Source organism: Mandrillus leucophaeus, unplaced genomic scaffold (genome assembly GCF_000951045.1).
Source record: "Mandrillus leucophaeus isolate KB7577 unplaced genomic scaffold, Mleu.le_1.0 Scaffold938, whole genome shotgun sequence".
In the NCBI taxonomy this organism is placed as follows: domain Eukaryota; kingdom Metazoa; phylum Chordata; class Mammalia; order Primates; family Cercopithecidae; genus Mandrillus; species Mandrillus leucophaeus.
This window is the reverse complement of record NW_012110230.1, coordinates 582457-603313: the sequence shown is the minus strand read 5'-3', so window position 1 is coordinate 603313 and position 20857 is coordinate 582457. Positions and strand designations below refer to the sequence as shown.

The window sequence follows — 20857 nt, the reverse complement described above, 5'->3', positions numbered from 1 at the left end:
ACTCCACCACCACCATAAGCAAGTGAACATTTATACGGCTTATTACAGTGTTAAGAAAACACTTGCATTCATTGTATTATTTGGTCAGGAATTGTTTAGGAGTTAAGGGACAACATAAGATGGTTATTACCTGCATTTCTAGTTTTATAAATCCAGACACTGAGTTTTAGAAAAGTTAATAAATGGTTTCATAAAGGTCCCACAGAGCATGCAAATCCCAGTGTTCATTCTTTCAGAAGAAAGCAAGAGGAAAAACATGGCTGGCACATCATAAGCTGGGGAGATACAGTCAGTCAATAATCAGAGTGGAAAGTTAGAGGACACCAAACTGTAAAGGGCGCTGAATGCCAGGTCAAGGACCTTGCATGACATTCTTCAGGCAACAGGGAACCAAGGAGGATTTTGAGGAAAGTAACAAAATCAGATAGTGTCTCTGAGGAAGATAACTCTAGTGGAAACATACAGAATGGATTATGAAGAAAAATATCAGAAACGAAAGAGGATAATCTCCTAGTCCAGATGTGAAATAATTATCGAGTAAGGAGGAGGGAATGAGGAATGGAAAGTATAGATATTTTGAGACAATGTATGTGGTGGTAGCAGGGAGGAAGAAGAAAAACAGGTGAAGACCTGTTAGGATATTTTTCAGTTTTGAAGATCTGAACATAGTTTGAACATGTAACAATATCAGATTTAGTATTTGTAATTCTCAATCCTTATAATAAAGGAATTACTACTATGCTGTCATACTTTTAAGAATTGGTTCTGAAAATTAGTTGGAAATGTGGCCACCTATACAATTTTATTTGCTACAGAAGACAGAACTACAGGTTTTATTGTATGTTGATTTATCATGGAATCAAAAGATAAAAATAAGAGACACCAAATGAACAGACAATTGAAAATGCAAAGACTTGCCAATCTCTTAAGGATTGTTAAATACAAAAATAGTTTTTGGAAGTGCACAATCCTATTAATGAATTAAAATAAGTTAAAACCGTATCTTGATTTTTCAACAAAAATATATTTTGAAAATATAAATGCGTAAGACGTTTTTAAAATCCTACATATCTTTGCATTTTAAAATTAAATTCCTGAAAATACCTCCTTCCCAAAGTTAAAAGAAATTTGGCTCCAGTACAAACTTTGTTTAAAGTAAACTTATGTAGATTTTTCCTTATGAACTACATAGAGATCTCATTTATTTATAGGTTCACTGAAATGTATACCTGCTCTATGGATGAATCATGCCCTATAGATTATATCCTCAGTAAAATTAAAAAATGAATCAACATACCATAAAATCTATAGTTCTTTTGTGTTTTCTATAAGCAAAATAAATTTGCATAGGTCACCACTTTTTCAATTACTTTGCAGTGCCATCTCTGAGAAGAAAACTTAAATTTGCTCTTAAAAATATATGACAACATAGAGTAATACAATTAAAAATTAGGGTCAATTTGTCATCAAGAATGTCTGTCAGGATTTCTATCCTTGCTATTTTATATATAGTATGTTAGCAGAGAATTTTTCTTGATTCTTCTAAGTAGGATTTTTATGGGGTCCAAAGAGCCTTAGTAGACTTGAGTCCAAATTTTAATTATTTGTATATAATGTACTGTGCTTAATGAACTTTAGTTTTAAACAATCATAATCTTCAGTTCACAGAGAAGACAAGAAGGGATAAAGGAAATTTTCTTATTTTAAGGATATATTTTTTTCTCAAAATAATATGTAAAACAAAAAATACTTGTGAAAAAAATTAATATTCTATGATTCATCCATTAAGAAAACAGTCTTATTTCTATTTTTTCACTGCTGTATTTCAGGTACGTCTTAGAATGCTTAGTAATTATGGGCATGAGCATATATTTTATTTATTTATAATGTGTATATATACACACATTTATATATATAACAATATATTATATATTATATAAATATACATAATGTTTATATATTACATATATATAATTACATGACCCTAGGTGAGTTGGTTTTGATAAAACTTGGTATTAGAAACTCATAATGAATTATTAAATCTATTAAAATTAATTTTACTCCATAATTTCTACTAGCATATCACCTCAATTTGGAGATGCATATATGTTCTTAAATTCTGTTTAGAACTTTTACAAGAGGCAGTTATCAGGCAAATCAAGAAAAACGAAACTGAGTTTCATGTAACACTGGATCCTTCGGGCTGGATGACTACAGCAGGCTCAGAGACAGTCTGCAAAGCAGCATGTAAACAACACACGTGTGTGCATGAGCAGGGGAATGTGCAGGTGTGTGTATGTAATTGTAGCCTGGCATTTCTATCTAAACTAGTGACAGAATGCTTTTATGACATTCTTCTATTCAGATGAGTAACATAAAGTGAAAACGTTGTCTACTACTGACAAATGGCACTGGCTTGAAACAGTCTAAGGTTTGTTTTCTCTATAGAAATCCTCCACTCTCAACTTTCCCAATAAAACTTTATTAAAGTGCTGGGCAAATTATATGCATTTCTTATGGAATTTCATGTCAAATTTCTTTATTCAGGAAAAATTACAATGCTCTATAAAAATAAATGTGAAGTGAAAGGAGAAAAAACTATGTTATTCAGCATCAGTGCGAAATTTCATTTTCTCAAAATACTTGACAAAATTGAAATCCCGTTAAAAATGCAAAGCGTTATCTTTCCAACACTCTTGAAATTAGGATACAATATTTTGTAATTCAGCGAATACTGAGTACTTATTTACGTTTCAGGTACTGTTTTAGAAACATAGAAACATTCGATGACAGGTTCAAGGCCACACAGAACCTTAGGTAACAAAGCCGGGAAAACTTAAAAACTCTAGTCAATTAATTCAGATGTTCATTTCACTACTTTGTTATTTAGTATAACTCATTTATTCCTCATCAGGACGTTTAAAAGGTTTTTATTTCATATCTCAAAACAATTTTATAAAAAAAAATAGCTTCCAATGAAATTATGACACCAAAGATGAGCACCATTAAATCAAAGCCAACTTATTTTTAACATAACTTTTACTTAATTCTGATTGTCACCATTTGATCTAAGTCCTGTATTTACAAGGAGAATATATGATTTGAGGAGTTTTAAGATAAGCCCTATCACTCCTTTTAAGTTACCCAATTTAAAAATTATCTCTTTTAGTAATTTCTATTATTTCTAAACAACACCACTCAAAACCATATATGTTATTTTAATAAATAAAAATTTACAAACTACTATTGTATTTTTAAATGGTCCGGTGAAGTCTTCCAAGAGACAGCTTAATCACCATATTATCTATTATTAAATGTAGAATAAAAGGACTTTTCTATGGCAATAGTTACACCAGATTTATCAGTATTTTTTTTTTTACTCAATGTCTGCCTGAGGTCAAGTTAACAGAAGTATCCAACTGTCATATTAGAGGAAACCTTACACCTAATAGAGAGTTGCAGGCATCTGTTCAGGACCTGGTGATTTTCAAAATAGTTTTATTAAGAATGTAAGAGCTGGCATGTAATTGGTACACCTCTTATCTTCTAATGACACATACGCAAAGTAACTGAATGAAATTATATTGTGTCTCTTACCTAAAGAATGTGCAGCTGTGGTTTTTGAGCTGAAAAACCGGCCAAGCCCAAGATCTCCAAGTTTTACCACCCCAGTGGCTGTAATGAACACATTAGCTGGTTTTATATCTGTGAATAAAGGAAGGGATCAGGTAAAAGATGATAGACATTTTAGAAATTTTAAAGGAATTAAGAACTACTTTTCATGATAGAATTTAAAATTTATTTTAATCATGAAAGTTTGAATTATGGACCAATTAGTTTATTTTGAATAATTCTGATATATCCTAATACCTAGAAGTTCTCGATTCTCTGATAGACAGCTAATCATCAATGTACTATGATGAATGTGATTATTAATTTCTATTTCAAATGCATTTTGTTTTCCATTCTCAAAAAACCTGTGAAATTCAAAGTACAAAATACACGTGTCCTTTTGATATCAATTTTAAATAAAATATCTTACTAAAGATTAACATATTGGTAGATTTGCATAAAATATAAAACCACAACACTATTAGGCATATAATTATTTACTTAGATGGCTTTAAAAATCTTAATTGCATAAATGAATTGTATTAAAATTTTTCACACTTCAGTATCAGTGGATCAATTACTCATTGATGTAATCTTAACATACTCTGCTCAACCACTTGACTGATAAGAATGCTGAGCTAATACTGAATATTAAAAATCTAAGTGGTTATGATATACATTGTTTAACTGAAGAAACAAAAAACTCTTCCTTAAATATATTTGATTGCTGTCTTCTCTTTACCAACAGCATCTTACTGGTTTGTAAGATGCTCCTAAGAGTCAAGCAGAAGATTAATTTACATTCTTATTTAAAATCAAGTAGTGCTTTATTTAAAGGTTTAACATTCTAGCACAATTATAATTTGAAAATAATTACCTGAAAAAGTATGGTATTACGTAATGACTGGAAGACATTTACTTTAAAGAACTTATATCATTTAAAACAAGATTAAAAGTTCTTAATGATTTTATCTTACCTCTATGCATGACTCTTCGAGAATGCATGTGTTCCAATGCACTGCAAAGCTGAACAAAGTACTTCCAAACAGTTCTTTCAGGAATTAGCCTCTTTTGCTTCTTAAAATGCTTTTTGAAAATTAAAAATAAGAATTATAAAATCTAAAATTTCTCAAGACTGGATTCTGATAGGAAAAAAATCTGTAAGTCAGAAAAACACCTAATTTTATCTACCATTATCAGCTGAAAAGCATATGATCTTTATACTGAAATGATTCCAAGAATTTTATCTGACATAATGGCTTAAGTTTCTTCCTATTATAACGAAGGTTGGCGGAAACTGTGTAACGGTACATTTTTGTGACGTCCCACTATTTCAAAAAATTAACATCTAAAACAATTTCTTGTCTTAAAAGGAAGATGTCAAATTTGATTTTAAGAAGAGCCAGAATAAAAGAGTCTAGATACCTGTAGGTAATTACATTCATTAAAAGACAATTCTTCTCCTGGCAGAAGGTTTCACTACAGAATTCCTTTTAAATACTGAACCACCCTGGTGATTTGAAATATCACAATTTATTAAAAGTTAAATAAATAAAAGGAATTTATGTAGAAAGTTTTCATGAATATTTCTACTGTACAATGCAAGTCAAACTTGTACTCTGCTTTGAATGAATGAAACTAAACTCCACGGAAGAAAAACCTTACAGGAATGCCCAGGCAAAAAGCTGACAGCACCAACAGGCTACTTAGGAGGGGGGTCCTTGCACATAAGAGGGCAAATACTACAATAATTGTAAAACCAGAGGTACTTATTTATGCTCATTTTTTCTACAATAAATCTGCTAGAAGACTACACTAATAATATACTACTTCAAGGACAAAGTTCTTAGCTTTGTAAGACTTACAAAGATTCAATACATAAAAATTATTTTTCAAAAACAAAATGCAAGTGGTTTCCCATTTAACAATACTTATAAATAACCAACATGAATACTGCATTTTAATTGGTTTTCATAAAATTTTCTAATAATTTTAACTGTTTAAAAATATCTATATTAAAATTTAAATATGTACTTTAATGCAATTTATCCAAAGATATCCAAAGATATTTTGAGAAGTCCAACTAAATTGATTTTTTGTTATTGAATATGGAGGTACTATACTTGAGAAAATTCTAAAACAGCTACCTTTCAGTTTTTACACCAGTGACCAGCTGAGGGCAGGCTGAATGGAAAAACAGTACAGGAAATCCGCTGATATCCCTACTTCATACTGAGCAAAAAATTATATCTACTGTCTCATATGTACTCAACGTATGAACCAAAGGATAAATCTTTAAGGAAAAGCTAATAATCTTAGGTTAATCTTTCTTATAACACATACTACAGAAATAAATTTATTAGCAATTTCAATAGCTATTACATCAGTAACATTCTATCCCAAAGAATAAAAAACAATTAGATGACCAGGTAATTAAAAAGCAAATCAGGGTCTTACTAAAATGTTAGAAACCTCCCATATCATGTTTCAAGACTACGTCTTTTTAATTGCAGACTGTGTCAACATCAGTTTTCATTCAAAGGGGGTAATGTTGCAAAATCAGTTCTTTACACATAATTTTCTTTCAGACTTGGAATGAGTCCAAATAAACCCTGTATATATGTGCTCTCCCTGATGCTGGATTAGCATATCAGAGGACTGTTTGATGTCAACAGGAAGATGGGGACCAGGTTTCTTTTCATTCAAAAATAAATATACCATATCATGTACATATCAGACCATGAAAACAAATTTTTATGCTTTAATACAGATTTTGAAATCATCATAATTATAATGTAGTTGGAAGTTTACTTTTTAAATACCATTATAAAAAAGAAATCAAGTCTAAAAGAAAAGGCATAATTTAAAAATTGCCCCCAAATTGCACAATAGGGAAGACATTACCGGACCAAGATGATCTGATTATTTTCATGTTTTTGTATTCTTTGAGACTGTAGCTTACAAGTTAAAACTGATGACAATAAGCTGAATTCAATATAATACTACTCAGAATGACCTGGTAAGAGTTAAGTATCCAAATTAGTTATAGGCCTTTGAAGAATAACATGAATTTGATTTTTTCATAAAATAAAGGCAGTTTCATTAGGCCATTAGTATCTCTCATTATTTTTAATAAATGTCTGCTTAAACATATGTGGTTTTTAAACCATTCCTTAAGTATAGGGTTTTTTGGGTTTTGTTTTTTTGTTGTTTTTCGAGAAAACCAACACCTAAAATGAGAAGAGCCTGTCTGTTCTGATGGTGGCACTGTTGGCTATCTCTTAAAAGAGGATGAACGGCAAAAAGGCAAGGAAAATTTGAATTCTTTTTACTATGGGTAAAACGTATATTAGCACTACAAAATAGGAACTTCTATAAAGCCAAAGAAATAAAAAAAAAGAAAGAACAACCTCTTAAAATTTATTCTAATAAACACATATCTTCTTAAAAGTTAATCATCCAGCCAATGAGCATTATTGTTTGAAAATCCTGTTTTCCCTTGAAAAAAGGCAGCTCTATATAAATGGTTAGCTCTGATTAAAAAAAAAAAAAATCTAATGCCAACATGTAAAAAGTAAAAATGTACATATATTTGTTATATAGCAAGTTTTTAATATAGCAATAAATAATGTAACCAATACATCTAAAAGTTGGAACTAATATAAATATTTATAAGAAAATGAAAGAATATGTGCCAGGGTGCTTTTACCATATTTATGCTATGAAATAGAATTGCAACTTTTCTTGTAGTTGAAAATAAAGTATCCAAAAATTTATGGGCAGGCAAAAATCAACACCCATATACACCTGATAATTTGGACATAATTTTGTTTAGTCTTTTTTTTTTTAAGTAGGCTAGTCTTTTCTCTATGCAAATTTTCAAATACTAGTTACTTTAAAAGCACCTTTTCTACTGCTATCAAAATTATTCAAATAAATACTGGATATTATTCAAATAGAAAAATCAGATGTGACAAAAAGTTAATCAATTTACATACAAAATATATGTATATACAAACATCAGATTATATTATTTCTGACTTATGTGTAAGATTACCAACATTTCACTTAGGTGAAATTCAGCATTATCTGGTAAAATCCATCTGCATCACCATCTAAGTGATTTATATTAATATAAAAAGAGCTACAGCTGATCCCAGCTGTTTCCTTTCAAAGATTTTGGGAAAATAGTCACATCTTAATAGATACACTCTTTTTAAAATTATTAATCTCCAAACACCCTACTACAAATTAAACAACCAAGATCAAATCCAATTACATAGTGGACACTGAATATCTAAGTACCATTTTTGAACTCCATTGGGTAACTTGGTTCCTGCATTCTAGACATTACAACTCCAAGTAGAATATACACTGTTTATTTCTGAGTTATAGAATTATAATATTCTTCCTCAAGAAATCTCAGGAAAAGCTTCAATGATATTACCCAGCATAACCTCATCAACAGAGAAAGAATAGAAAATGATCTTATTTTACAAAAAAATTATTATTCTCTGTGGCATATCAAAACATTTAAGCATACAGTTTGACATGTTAATCTTTAAAAAAGAAAATTTCAGGCAAAATATCTGGAACTATTAGGGTCAGCTTCATGGGCAGGAAACCTGTATTATGCAGGTCTGGCACTTGGTTTAAAGCCCTGTTACTGCCGTTTTAAAAATTTTTAATATTTAACAAAGGGACTTGCAATTGTGTAGCCAATCCAGAGAATCATACACTAAGCATCCTTTAGAAATGTACTGCTGTGTTTAAAAAATATAAAAAACAAAACAAAACAAAATGCAATTCTGGTGTGCAAGGTGTGTTTGAAGAGGATTAGGAAAAATGTTAATTAAATGATGAGAAATAATGAAGTTATAAGAGAACTGGAATTACAGGCACCAGCTGCTCTCCATTTCTTTCAAGTATCTAGTAAGAGGAAGTAAGTGATTTATGTTAAATATAAGGAAGCATTTCCTGCTTGGAGTGTTGTCAAATGTTTAAATGTGCCACTAACACAATCCATATCCATCTTATAATAATAGACTTGATTATAAGGTTTGACAGTAACTGGTTGTGTGACCTTGAACAAACCATTTAACCTTGATGGGTCTCAGCTTCCTAGTTTGGAGATGATCTATGAAGTCTCCACCACTTCTGAAATATAATCTGTGGGTCTACAGTCTTAGTTTCAAATGAAACAGAAATAATAAATGTCTGTTTGGCACATTTCATACTTAAAAATAATAGTTTCCTGGCATGCCTTATCCTTCATATATCCAATTAGTAACAACAAAAAAACTCAGAGATTCCTACTGGTCCATTTAATACTATAAAAGGTCTTAACATGAGATGACAAGGAGTTCTTTGCTATAAGCTTGTAATTAGGTCAAACATTTACCATCAGAGGGGATGTTCCCAAACACAGCATTGCAATTATAATGCAATTTTATAAGACTATATTTTGTCGTGGTTATTTCAAAGAATCAAATGCACAGATACTGGGTGATGAAAAAGGATGCTTCTGGAAGTATAATGGGCAGTTCTAAGTGTGATTTTTTAATTAATCTTTCTATGGAAACATTTTTCTTTGGAAGGTACAATGAGTTATCAACAAACTAAACTTTACAAATATTTGCTATATACAATTGTGGGAAATTACATAAAATTAAAATTTTGGCATGTAATACTAATTTACAGTGCATAAGTATTTTCTCTCTTGGCACACTGAATAAAATTCAGATACCTTAAGTTGCATTAGAAGGTGTAAAGTAGAATGGGCCTTACAGTCATGAGATCACTGAGAATACTTATCACTAGCATCTTTTTATCTTCTTATCCAAGGTCTACCAGTCTTTGTCTTTTCCTGTAATGTTTGAAAACCTATTAAGAGTGCTAAGCTGTTTTTAGATTATAATAGAATATAAATATAATCAATTGATTCCCAAAAGTTAAAATTATGCAGGTTATTAATGCAAGCCAAAAATATATTTCATCTTAGGGTAGAAAATGTGAAACAGAAAATATTTTTTCGGGAGCAATTACACCTTGAGGGGAAAAAAACCTCTTAAATTATTTAGCAAACAAGAAAAATAAGTACTCATAAAGTCACAAAACTTCCCCAAAACAGTTGCCTCCTGAAAACTGGTACATCAATATCAAGGAACTTATTTAGAATATTAAAAAACTAAAAGATCAACAATAAAAACACACAAATGCAACAGAATTACTACAAAGAATGGTCCCTGCATTGCTGCCATGTGAATAATTCTTAAGAGAAGTTTCCACATTACTAAAACTGATAAGAAAATACTTGGAAATACTTAAAATGTTTTCTCTATTGCATCAGAGTACTAGTGACAAAGTGAGATTAAAAAGAATAGTCGGTCAGTCTTAGAGGAGACAAAGAAGGTCACAAAGAGAAACAGAAATATTTCCCTCTTTAATAAATTCTTTCTTGCTATGTTATACTAGGCAACAGTAAGAGTTGAAGAGATATTTTAATTTTCATAATGAACAAAGAAAACACAGCAGAACAGTAAAAGTATCTCAATTGAAATCTAAAGGAGAGAAATTAAGATGCTTAACATAATGGTGTCTGAACCCTTATCTTTACTTCAGTGTCTACAGTTACCAAAATTACTGCTCGCTATGCTATTACATGGTTTACAAAAGGGAGTTTTATATTACTATCATCTTCAAATGTAAGGAGCAATAAGCTCCTTCAAAATTATCTTCAATTTTTTCCAAGCAAACAAAGATCAAAGTTCATACACCACCTTTTATTTATGCTCACAGAATTAAATAATGGTCATTTCATGGTATAAAGTGTTCAATTTCCTAAAATCTCTAAGTTCTATACTGCTTCAATTTCAAACTACTTAAGTATCAAGGAAAACACAAGTGATATTTTATCAGTAACATTGCTCTTTAAAAAAATTCTATATAACACACCTACATATACATACCATATGTAGACAAAAATTTATACAGATATAGACACATAGATGTACATATATTATATAGGTACCTAAGTAAATGTATCTATGTGTGTGTATATATATAAAATGTATATTTTTAATTTATATATATAAAAGAACATTCAATCCTGTGTAGCTTTTTTTCAGATAGCGCTACTAACTTGTAGGACTTCAGAATAATTCTAAAATGAAATATAAGACAGATGACGATCTTATACAAAAGTCTTAGTGAGAAACTGCATTTGGAATCACTGGCAGTTCTCATAATTGTCTGACATGGGCTATACACTTTGTCCAGACGCTGAAATGGAAAGTGTAGGTATCCTGGTAAACAATAAATCAGAGTTATCAAAGAGAGATGGGACTGCTGGGAAACCTTTATTGCTTTAAGGATCCAAAGGCCAAGAGTGTAAAAGACATTTCAAAGTGATTTTATTTCCAATACAACCTCTACATTTGGATAAGTACAAATAAAAATGTGTCTGCAAATGTAAAAACAGCCAAACCAAGTAGGTGAACAAGATTTTTGAGTTACAATATTTGAAAATAACAGTTATCTCCAAAACATGGTTGACATTTAGCTAATATATTAATGTCTGCCATAAGCAAAATTCTAAGATGTACATCACTCCCCTAAATTCTCAAGTCCTGTTATATAATCCCATTCTCTTGAATGTGAGTAGGACATGTGAATATTATGAATTACTCTTCCCATTTTATATGATGTTATATAGAAGGGATTTTGCAGATGTAATTAAGGTCCCTAATCAGCTGACTTTGAGTTAATCAAGAAAGACATTAGCCTGAGTAGTCGTGACCTAATTGGGTGAGCCATTCAAAAACGTCAAGAGAGATCTGAACCCAGAGAAATTCTCCTGCTGATCTTAAGGGAACACAATGGCAGGTTGTGGAGACAAATGGGGCAGAAAACGGCCAGCAGCCTCAAGAACCTAAGGATACCCCCAGCTGACAACCAGGAGGGAAACAGGAACTTTAGCCATACAACTTCAAGGAACTGAATTCCCCCAAAAACCAGTGAACATGGAGTAAGACCCTGAACCTCAGTGAGCTCAGCCCCAGATGGCACCTTGATTTCAATTTTCTAAGACCTTCAGCAGAGAACCCACTAATCCTGATCCACAGGAATCTAGAGTTAATAAATTTGTGTTGCTTAAAGCTGCTAAATTTGTGGTAATTTGCTATGAAGCAATAAAAAATTAATACAAAATACAACTGTAAACACATGAAAAATCAATATGTAAAATTAATTTTATGTATATATAAACAAAAGGAGTTTTAAGGCTCCTAGCAAATTTAGAAGGAATGACCTACAGGTGGTAACAAGGTAGAAAACACAAAGTCAGCAATCTAAGAAGATAGCCTATACCTAAATATCCTAGAAATAAGAAACGATGGTCTTATTTATTTATTTTGCGCAGTGCCAAACTCCTGGCGGAGAACAGACATCCATTTAAATTATTTGTATTGCATATTTAACTAAAAAATATTTATAAGAATAATACTCATTTCCTCCTTAGCCACTGTGATATGGTATGACATTCTCTTGGCAGATAACAAACCTCTGAGTTTCTTCTCAAAATATTTATTAGGTTACATTTTATTTCATTGATATTCTGGCGAAACAATTTTTAAAAATATATAATATTAAATACACACATTTATAGTTTCTTCTATTTGTCTCAAATTGACTTACCAATAGGTAGTTATAAATACACGTACTTACAAATAGTTCAATGAATGAAGTATATATTGTGAAATGAACCATGAAAATTTAAAATATGTTTCAGTAACATTTCTATTGACAAGTTGAAATTTTAAAATCTTCTTATTTATATATTTTTGAGATTAATTTCCTCTACACTGGGTCTTCATCACCAAATATGTTTCTTGACATTAGAATAGCGAAATAAACAGTATAATAAGACATACTACAAAATGGAGCATGTATGTGTCCAATTTAACTACAATAAAGAAAATATATGGCATATACAGCACAATTTAACTGAAATCTGTTTTGTAAGGTCGATTTTCCTTTAAAATTCTGATTGCTGATAATGAAGAAATTATGATGAAAAATTCTAGATTTCCTTTTATCCTAAAACTCATCTGGGAAGTATTTCATCTGACCACAGCCTCAGGTATTCCTTTGTCACTAATTAGAGAAATACTGAATATTTCAACTATAAATTGCTTAATTATATTTGTCAGTCTGCTCTGAACCAATTAATTATTTACTTGTAAAAATCTTTGATGCAATGCTATCCAGAGGTTCATTTCTGGAATACAGACCAGAAGCTATATTTCCTCTTCTACCCCAATTAAGCTGAAGACTTGAGAGAATGAAATACATTGCTATGATGCACAATGATTTACAATATTACTCACTAAAAAGAAATGAATCATGTTCATTACAATTCAAGCATTCACTGCTGTCCTTTACAAAGCTTTAAGCCACTGTTCTATTCCTTCACAAAAGAAGTTCCTATGATTTTTTTCCTGATATAATCTATCTTATAAAGAACTGCTTACAGAACTAATAAGCATGTTCAGAAAACAATTTTAGAATTTCTTAACTACCCAACCCCACTCCCATAAAAAAAAATACACTGAATATCACAGCAACTCTCTATGAGACCAGAGCATAAAGCAGCAGGAAATTGTTGTGACAATTATACAACCACCCATGTTATCCACTGAGCCCTGGAACAGAGAAGTGTAATAGAAGTAAAACAACCAACTTCTATACACCTATTCACTACATATTTATCGAAGTTGGTACTATGAGCTAGGAACTGAAGACAGCCAGGCAAGAAAAGCCAGCATGGTCTCTGTGCTCAAAAGAAATTTAAGTCTAACGGGAAATACAAACACCAATAAAATAATTACACATATAAATACATGATTATATTACTAAGTCTTATGTAGGAAGGGCACTCTGGGAGCACTTACACCATAAAGTACTCTATGAGTGAAAGGAAAATGCTTGAGGAAGTGATACCTAAGAACTGAAGTACAAGCAGAAATAAAGTCAGCCAAGAATGGAGAAGAGCATCCCAGGTAAAATAAAATCACATTCAAGGAAATGAAAGGCCAATATGCCACAGCAAGAGCAGGAGTCAGATTCTATAGCAAATATATGCTGAGCACAAGCTCTGTGCCAGGCACTGCTCTAGGCACTTGGGATATGTGAATACACAAAACGGACTCTGATCCTCTCTGAGGGAGCGTATCTTCTATAGAACACAAGGCTTGCTGAATCTTGCCAAACACTTTAGTCTTTACCCTTAAAGTGAAAACCTAGAAAGATTTGATTGAAAGGAGGTTTTCCTTTTGGTTTGTTTCTCTCCCCTCTAACATCTTAAAGACTGATGGAGAAACGGATTTAAGGAATGGGTGCTGGATACTGGGAGACAGTTAAAAAGCTCTCTCTCCAAATGAGAGACGATAGGGAGAGAAATGGAAAGGGAGCCAGGTGAAGAAATTTGAATGGATTTAGAAGGAAAAATAAACAGAATCTGGTGAGATTGAAAAGAAGAGGTAAGGGAGAGTGAAATGTCAAAAAAGAGTCCTGGTTTCCAGAGTGCACAACTAGATAAATTGGTGCCAGGCCTCGAGTTAGGGAATATGGGAGGATGGGTAGTCTGTAAGGAATTTGTTTACAGGCATATTGAGCCAATATAGAGTCAGAATTTAGAGAGTGCTCCATGCTAAAGATAAAAAATTGGAAGTCAACAGGAGTATAGACAGTAACTGAATACACAGGTATGAATGAGATCAGCTATAATGTGAGTCAGAACTAAAAAAAAAAAAAAGTCAAGGACTGAAACTTAAAATTCCATCATTAAAGGCCAGGAAGAAGAGAATGACTCAGTTAAGAAAAATGATAGTCTACAGAGAGGTAGGAAGAAAATCAAGACACTGTGGGACTCAATAAGCCGGTGGAGAAGTGTTTTAGGAAGAAGGGTATGAAAAGCAGGGCCAAATGCTGCTGAGAGATCAAGCAGAATGCTGACTGGACAAAGTCCTTTGGCTTTCATGATAGAGGTCATTGAAGAGCTGTTATGTGTGGTAGGTTGGAAAGAGAGTCAGGAGTAAGTGTCTGACTGTGAAGGAAAAAAAAGAACTAGGGTAGTAATTGAAGGAAAAAGCAGGCAGAGGTGAGGGTGGTAGGACTTAAGAGCATCTTCTGAGATTATCTTACTTAACATAACAACACAGGCTGGGTACAGTGGCTCACACCTGTAATCCCAGCACTTTGGGAGGCTGAGGCAGGTGGATCACCTGAGGTCAAAGTTCGAGATCACCTTGACCAATATGGTGAAACCCCGTCTCTACTAAAAATACAAAAATTAGCCGGGTGTGGTGGTGCACGCCTGTAGTCCTAGCTACTAGGAAGGCAGAGACAGGAGAATTGCTTGAACCTGGGAGGCAGAGGTTGCAGTGAACCGAGATCGCACCACTGCATTCCCGCCTGGGCGACAGAGTGAGATTCCATCTCAAAAAAATTAATTAAATAAATAAAATAAAATAGCAACACACCTCCTCTAAAATCCTTATTGCTTTTCTTTCTTTAATTTTTCTTAATTGATTTATCAACATCTGGCATATCATATATTCTACTTGCTTTTAGCATTTGACTTCTCCACTGGAAAATAAGTTTCTTGAATGAATGAATGAATGGGGAACAGGTGTGTGTGCATGTATACATGTAAATATGTTTAAAATAACAGTGACCTGAGCATATTTAAATGATGAGAGAAGGAACTCAGAAGTGCACAATGGTTATGAATCTAGGACTGGGAACAGATAATGATAGGAATTAAGATTTCTGAGAATACAGGCAGAGAAAGGGTAGAGAACCTAGGTGGAGGGAAACATAACAATCCCTCCTATCTAACAAGAATATGGTAACAGGAGAGAAGGAGGAGAGAACAGTAACAGACACAAGTAGGTCTAGCAGGTTCAGTCATGGGAAGGTGAGGGTGCTCCTGTCTAGTGACTTTTAAATACTCTGGAAAACTGGAGGAATAAAGACAACTTTGAAGAGTAGAAAAGAGTAGATTTGTATGATGCAAGGAGGCTAGAAGCGTAGTGATCAGAGGTTTAAATGGAATAAAGAAAATGTGAATACCTATGAGATATCATACATGCATAAAGACACAGATAGATGGATGGGTATGTGTACATACATTTGTACATATGTCTTCAAAATACATATATAAACATACTACATATTATATTATTTAACCATCATAATAACACTGTAAGACAGGTATTACTGACCCAATTTTATTGATGTAGAAACTGGCTCAATCATTAAGATTAAATAACTAGGACAACTGATTAAAATCCTTTAATTGCCATCTGAATTCACCAGTGTAGTTTCAGAGGTCCTGTTATAATCATCCCTTATAACCCGCACTTTTCCTTTATATAACTTATTACAACTGCAGGTATACAGTTTTACATTAGTATTAGTCAAATGCCTGATTATCCCACTAGATGACGAGTTCCAAAAAGCCATAAACCATGTACCTGGCACACAGTAAATGTCTAATAAATAAAAAAATAAAATATAGAGATATTTTTAAAAAGCTACAAATTGGTATTAACTATTTAAGGGACTAATTTGGCAATAGCTATTATTTAAAATGTGTATACTCTTACTTGGCAATATTTATACGAATCTATGTAATAGAAATAGACAATGGAGTATGTATAGATATAGTTGTATTGATGTAGATAAGGCTTTGTACTTGAGATTTCTCTGTAAGAATAAAAATGAAAACAATCCAACTATCTATTAACAAAGTAATAAAACAAATCGTGATGTGTCTGAGAAAGAATACGTGTATCAGTATATATTTTTATATTTAAATGGGTATAAAGATAGTAAGTAAAGTTGGGAAGGTTTTATGCACGTAACGGTTAGAGGTTATTTCTGGGACATGGGAATGAGGGAGAAAAAGGAAGGACCATATAAATACAATTGGGTCAGTAATACCTGTCACATAGTTTTATTATGATGGTTAAGTAATATATAGTATGTTTATATGTATACTTTTTAAAGACATATGTACTAATGCATGTACACATATCCATCCATCTACTTAAAGACATATGTACTAATGTATGTACATATATCCAACCACATATCAATCTTTCCTACCTGCCCAGGAAATCAACTCTTTATCTACACTAAACAACACAGGAAGTCAGCGTGCTATAAGTTAGACTTGCAGGAAGCCAGACTGCTCTCTCTAGTGACAATCTAGGAAGCCAAACAGTAACTTCTATAACAATTGAATAACAACTGACAGCTTCCCTAATTTTGTCCCTGCTTCTAACTAGGACCAACCAGAGAAAGCCAAATATGTACTCCTAACCAATCACAAGGACACCCTGTTTCTAGTCAGCTGGTCTATAGCTTCTCTGTGTCAGCAGTCTCCCATCAGGGCATACCCAAAGGCTTCCCTTTTCTTCCCACTATAAACCTTTCATTCCTTTGTCTGCTTTCAATTCTCTGCCAAGATGCAAGTGATGATTGGCTGACTCCCTTGCTACAGCAAGCTCGAATAAATAGCTTTTGTTTTTCTCATTCAGTTATTCTTGTTTGTTTCTAGATGGTTCAAGTTGTGTTCCATAGTAACAGAAGTTTAGCTGGGCACACGGCCAGCTGAATGAAGACTTTCTTTTCCAGCCTTCCTTGCAGGTAGATAGGTTCATGAGACTACATTCTGGCCAAGGGAATGAAGCTGAAAATGTTGTGTGACAGGCAGCACTCAGGAATGTGCTTTAAGATAAAGCCAGCATGTACTCTTTGTCCCTTCAAGCCTAGTGTGACTTGATAAGCTAGAAATAGGCTAGGTCTCTAAAATACTCTTGATAGAACAGAGCTACCATACTAGCCCCAGACTTTTACGTGACAGAGAAGTAATAAAAATAACAATAATAATAATAGCAGCAGCAGATACATTTACATAGCCTTACAATGTGTGAGGCATTCTTCTAAGTTCTTAATAAATGTTAATTAATTCAATAATTACAACAATCCTATAAAGTAGGTCATATTATTACTTTGTTTTTTAGAAAATGTGACGCAGAGGAGTAACTGGCCCAAGGACAAACAGTTTTTAAGCTACTATTATTTAAGGGTTTCTATTAATTGCAGCTGGACTTAAACCCAATTAATATGCCCTTAGAAAAGAAGGTAAAACAATTTTTATGTGGGGTTGATATCCAAGGTCTGACTGCAAATCCCACTTTCTTTGATGGATCCCCCCCAGAAATAGGTCAGGCTGCTCTAGAGTCTCTTTCTACCTCCTTTTACTCATGTCCAGAGACACAGGAGCAAGCATGGTCTGCTCAGAGAATCAAACAGCAAAACTTGACTTACAGAAGACAAGTATCTTGGTCCCTTTCCAAGTTGCTTTTGGTTTTAGATATTTAAGCTGACCAGTGGAAACATCACCAAGTAAACCAGTTTCAGAATTATGATCACTAATCATCTACTATTTATTACATATCTACCAGATAAGTCTTGCATTGAGGTCTTTAGTTTAAAATATCTAATATCCCTATATGTTAAACAGACAATTCTATTAGAAAAAACAAAACAAAACATTAAGATGATTTTTTAAAAACTTACCTTGATCATTCTGGATAGGTCACCAGCATCTGCTAGTTCCAAAACTATGTTTAGTTCATTATCTTCAATGAATGATGCATAATATTTTATTACATTTGGATGGTTGAGTTGCTGAGAAAATAAAACAGGCATCAGAAAGTTTTCTTACTGTAAATTTCTAAGAGTCACTTGCAGTTTTGTAACTTAAGAACAAACTTAACTGTATTTTTTAAATTATAGAAATCTTAACATGACAGTATATTTTTCTTTAATGAATTTTGAAACAAATACTACAATTATTAAAAGTAAAAGGTATAATTTCACCTTAATATTATTAGAAATAATATATTTTACATTTAAATCTTAATTTAAAAGTACTGCTAAGCCCAATAAGTATATCAACAGATGCAAGAAGTAAATGACAGAATTAGGTCACCAACTGCTAAAAATTACATCCTCAAAATGAGAACTTTCATTTAGGAACACTCAATGATAAAGTAGCCCTTTTTACTCCTATTTAGAAGTTATGGCTGGTCCTAGAATAACTCCAGCTAGCAGACAAAACACAGCTGGTATCTACTATACTATATCTAACTATTGCTTTTATATCAAAAAATATACAGGACTTATTTATGTGAGCCAATTCATAAAATCATCCCTAAGAAAAATTTTACCTTGTAGAAATACATGTATCAGTCCCTACTCATTTACAGTCCTTTTGTTCAATCTTTAAACACATTAATATGAGATGCATTGTTTCTCTGAGAAATTATGCAGAAAGCATGGGTGACTTTCTTCTTTCTACTTAAAGTTTTCTCCGCAAATTTTCTATGATGACGTGCTATTTCTACAGTAAAAGTTCACATATATTTAAGCCAGCTACTTCATGTGCCAAGAAATAACTACAACTAACAAAATAGTCAGAAAACATTGCTTTGACCTTACTTTTTTCCTTTTTGCAAAAATCTGGTTCATTTTAGGCACTAACACGAATGGATGGCATAAAAAAACAGCCAAATCTTAACTAAAAGTTAAAAATACAACATAAGCCACAGCATTTCTCAAAAGAAACTTCACTATAAACAAATCAGTGCAGAAATAATTGAGGTCTCAGTCATATTTTTAGTAGATGAGAAACTAAAAAGCTAATTCCTGGCATACTCTTTAGATGCACTCTGTCTAAGTCTGGAAAAAGGTTTTGAAACATTAGAAAATGCATGTGAACCATTTCAATATAATACATGTTGAGGTAATACTAATTTGCATTTATATTACTTAACCTTTAGAATATATCTTGTTGGGGTGGTCAAGAAAAAAAATTTTTCAATGTTTTATGCCCGTTTTATCTATTTCCTAGTTTGAAATGAGAAAAAAAAAGCTGGTCCTACCAAATGTTCTGATTATATTATTTAACAATAAATCCAAAAAATAACTATATTCTTCAATATACTGAAATTCAACCTTACATAATATTACTTGAAAATCAGTGTAGTGTAAGTCTTAAAAACCTTTTTGTGTTTAAGTGTGATATTTTAGTAAATCACTTTTATCACAATGTTATGTTCAAAAGAGTCAATAGTTCATTAATTACCTTAAGAAGATCTATTTCTTTGATGCAATCAGCACGTGCTTTGGCATCCATTAAATCAAATATCTAAAAATAGAACCCAGAATTATTTAATAAAATAATAACCTATGGTTCAAGCTATCATGTAAATTCATTTTAATACTCTACATGTAATTATATGTACACTAAGGAATTTTCTTTCCGATTAGCTTTTATTTATTATGGAGGTCTGCAGGTATCTTATGTTACCAACAACACTTACATTTTCAGCAGTCAGTATTTAAAAAATGGATAAAGAGAACAGTTAGATATCCCTTGACACTAAGGTCTTAAGTTCCAAAGAACAAAATTAAAGTTGTGATTATTAAGATGATAAAGTAATAGCTAATACATGTTGAGCAATTAATATATGCTAAATGTACTGCACAACCTTATGAGGATGATAATAGTAGTATTCCCATTTTACAGATGAAGAAGAGAAGCTTTAGAAAGCTAAGGAGACTGACAAAAGGTCACACAGCTAATCAACAGAGCAAGCAGAATTCATTCTTAGAATTATCCGTCTAGAACCCAAGCAGTGAACTATTAATCTGTTCCATCAAATCATGTCTAAAAGGTCTCATGTATGCATTTTTGACAAGGGTGCTATCATTTCAAGGGGGTGAAATTTGGTTCTTTGAGGAGAAGGGTAACAAAATTTTACTCTATTAAGTATAAAGTATAGATACACATACAGTATTGCACATAAACAGATGTATTTGTGGAATTAAAATTTCATAGGTAGAGGTAATTGGGAAGAAATGCCTAAAAAGGCAGTTTGGAGGGAAGATAATGAAGTAAAGGTTGAAAAATATTAACCTACCATTAAAAACATAAAAATAAAAAATACAATCAAAAAGGTATTTCATGTGTCTCTGAAAACACAAATCTCTCAAGGTTCTAAGTGTGTGGAAAATAACATTTAAAAAAGCAATATCTTAGAGACTGAAAAAAAAAATCTAAGTCAGTACTGCAAGGTGATTAAAACTCTAGTGACATAACAAATTTTAA

At 32.1% G+C, this 20857-nt stretch overlaps 1 protein-coding gene across 1 annotated transcript in view; it reads right to left on the bottom strand.

Moving 5' to 3' along the window:
- The window catches only part of NEK7 (NIMA-related kinase 7), a 96186-nt gene that overhangs the window by 34021 nt on the left and 41308 nt on the right, over nucleotides 1-20857 (bottom strand). Inside the window, exons 4-7 of the mRNA XM_011970250.1 lie at nucleotides 19832-19894; nucleotides 18262-18372; nucleotides 4590-4698; nucleotides 3598-3705 (exon numbers count right to left, since the gene is read on the bottom strand). Of these exons, the coding sequence (XP_011825640.1) occupies nucleotides 3598-3705; nucleotides 4590-4698; nucleotides 18262-18372; nucleotides 19832-19894 (391 nt within the window). The remainder of the gene's footprint in view (nucleotides 1-3597; nucleotides 3706-4589; nucleotides 4699-18261; nucleotides 18373-19831; nucleotides 19895-20857) is intronic.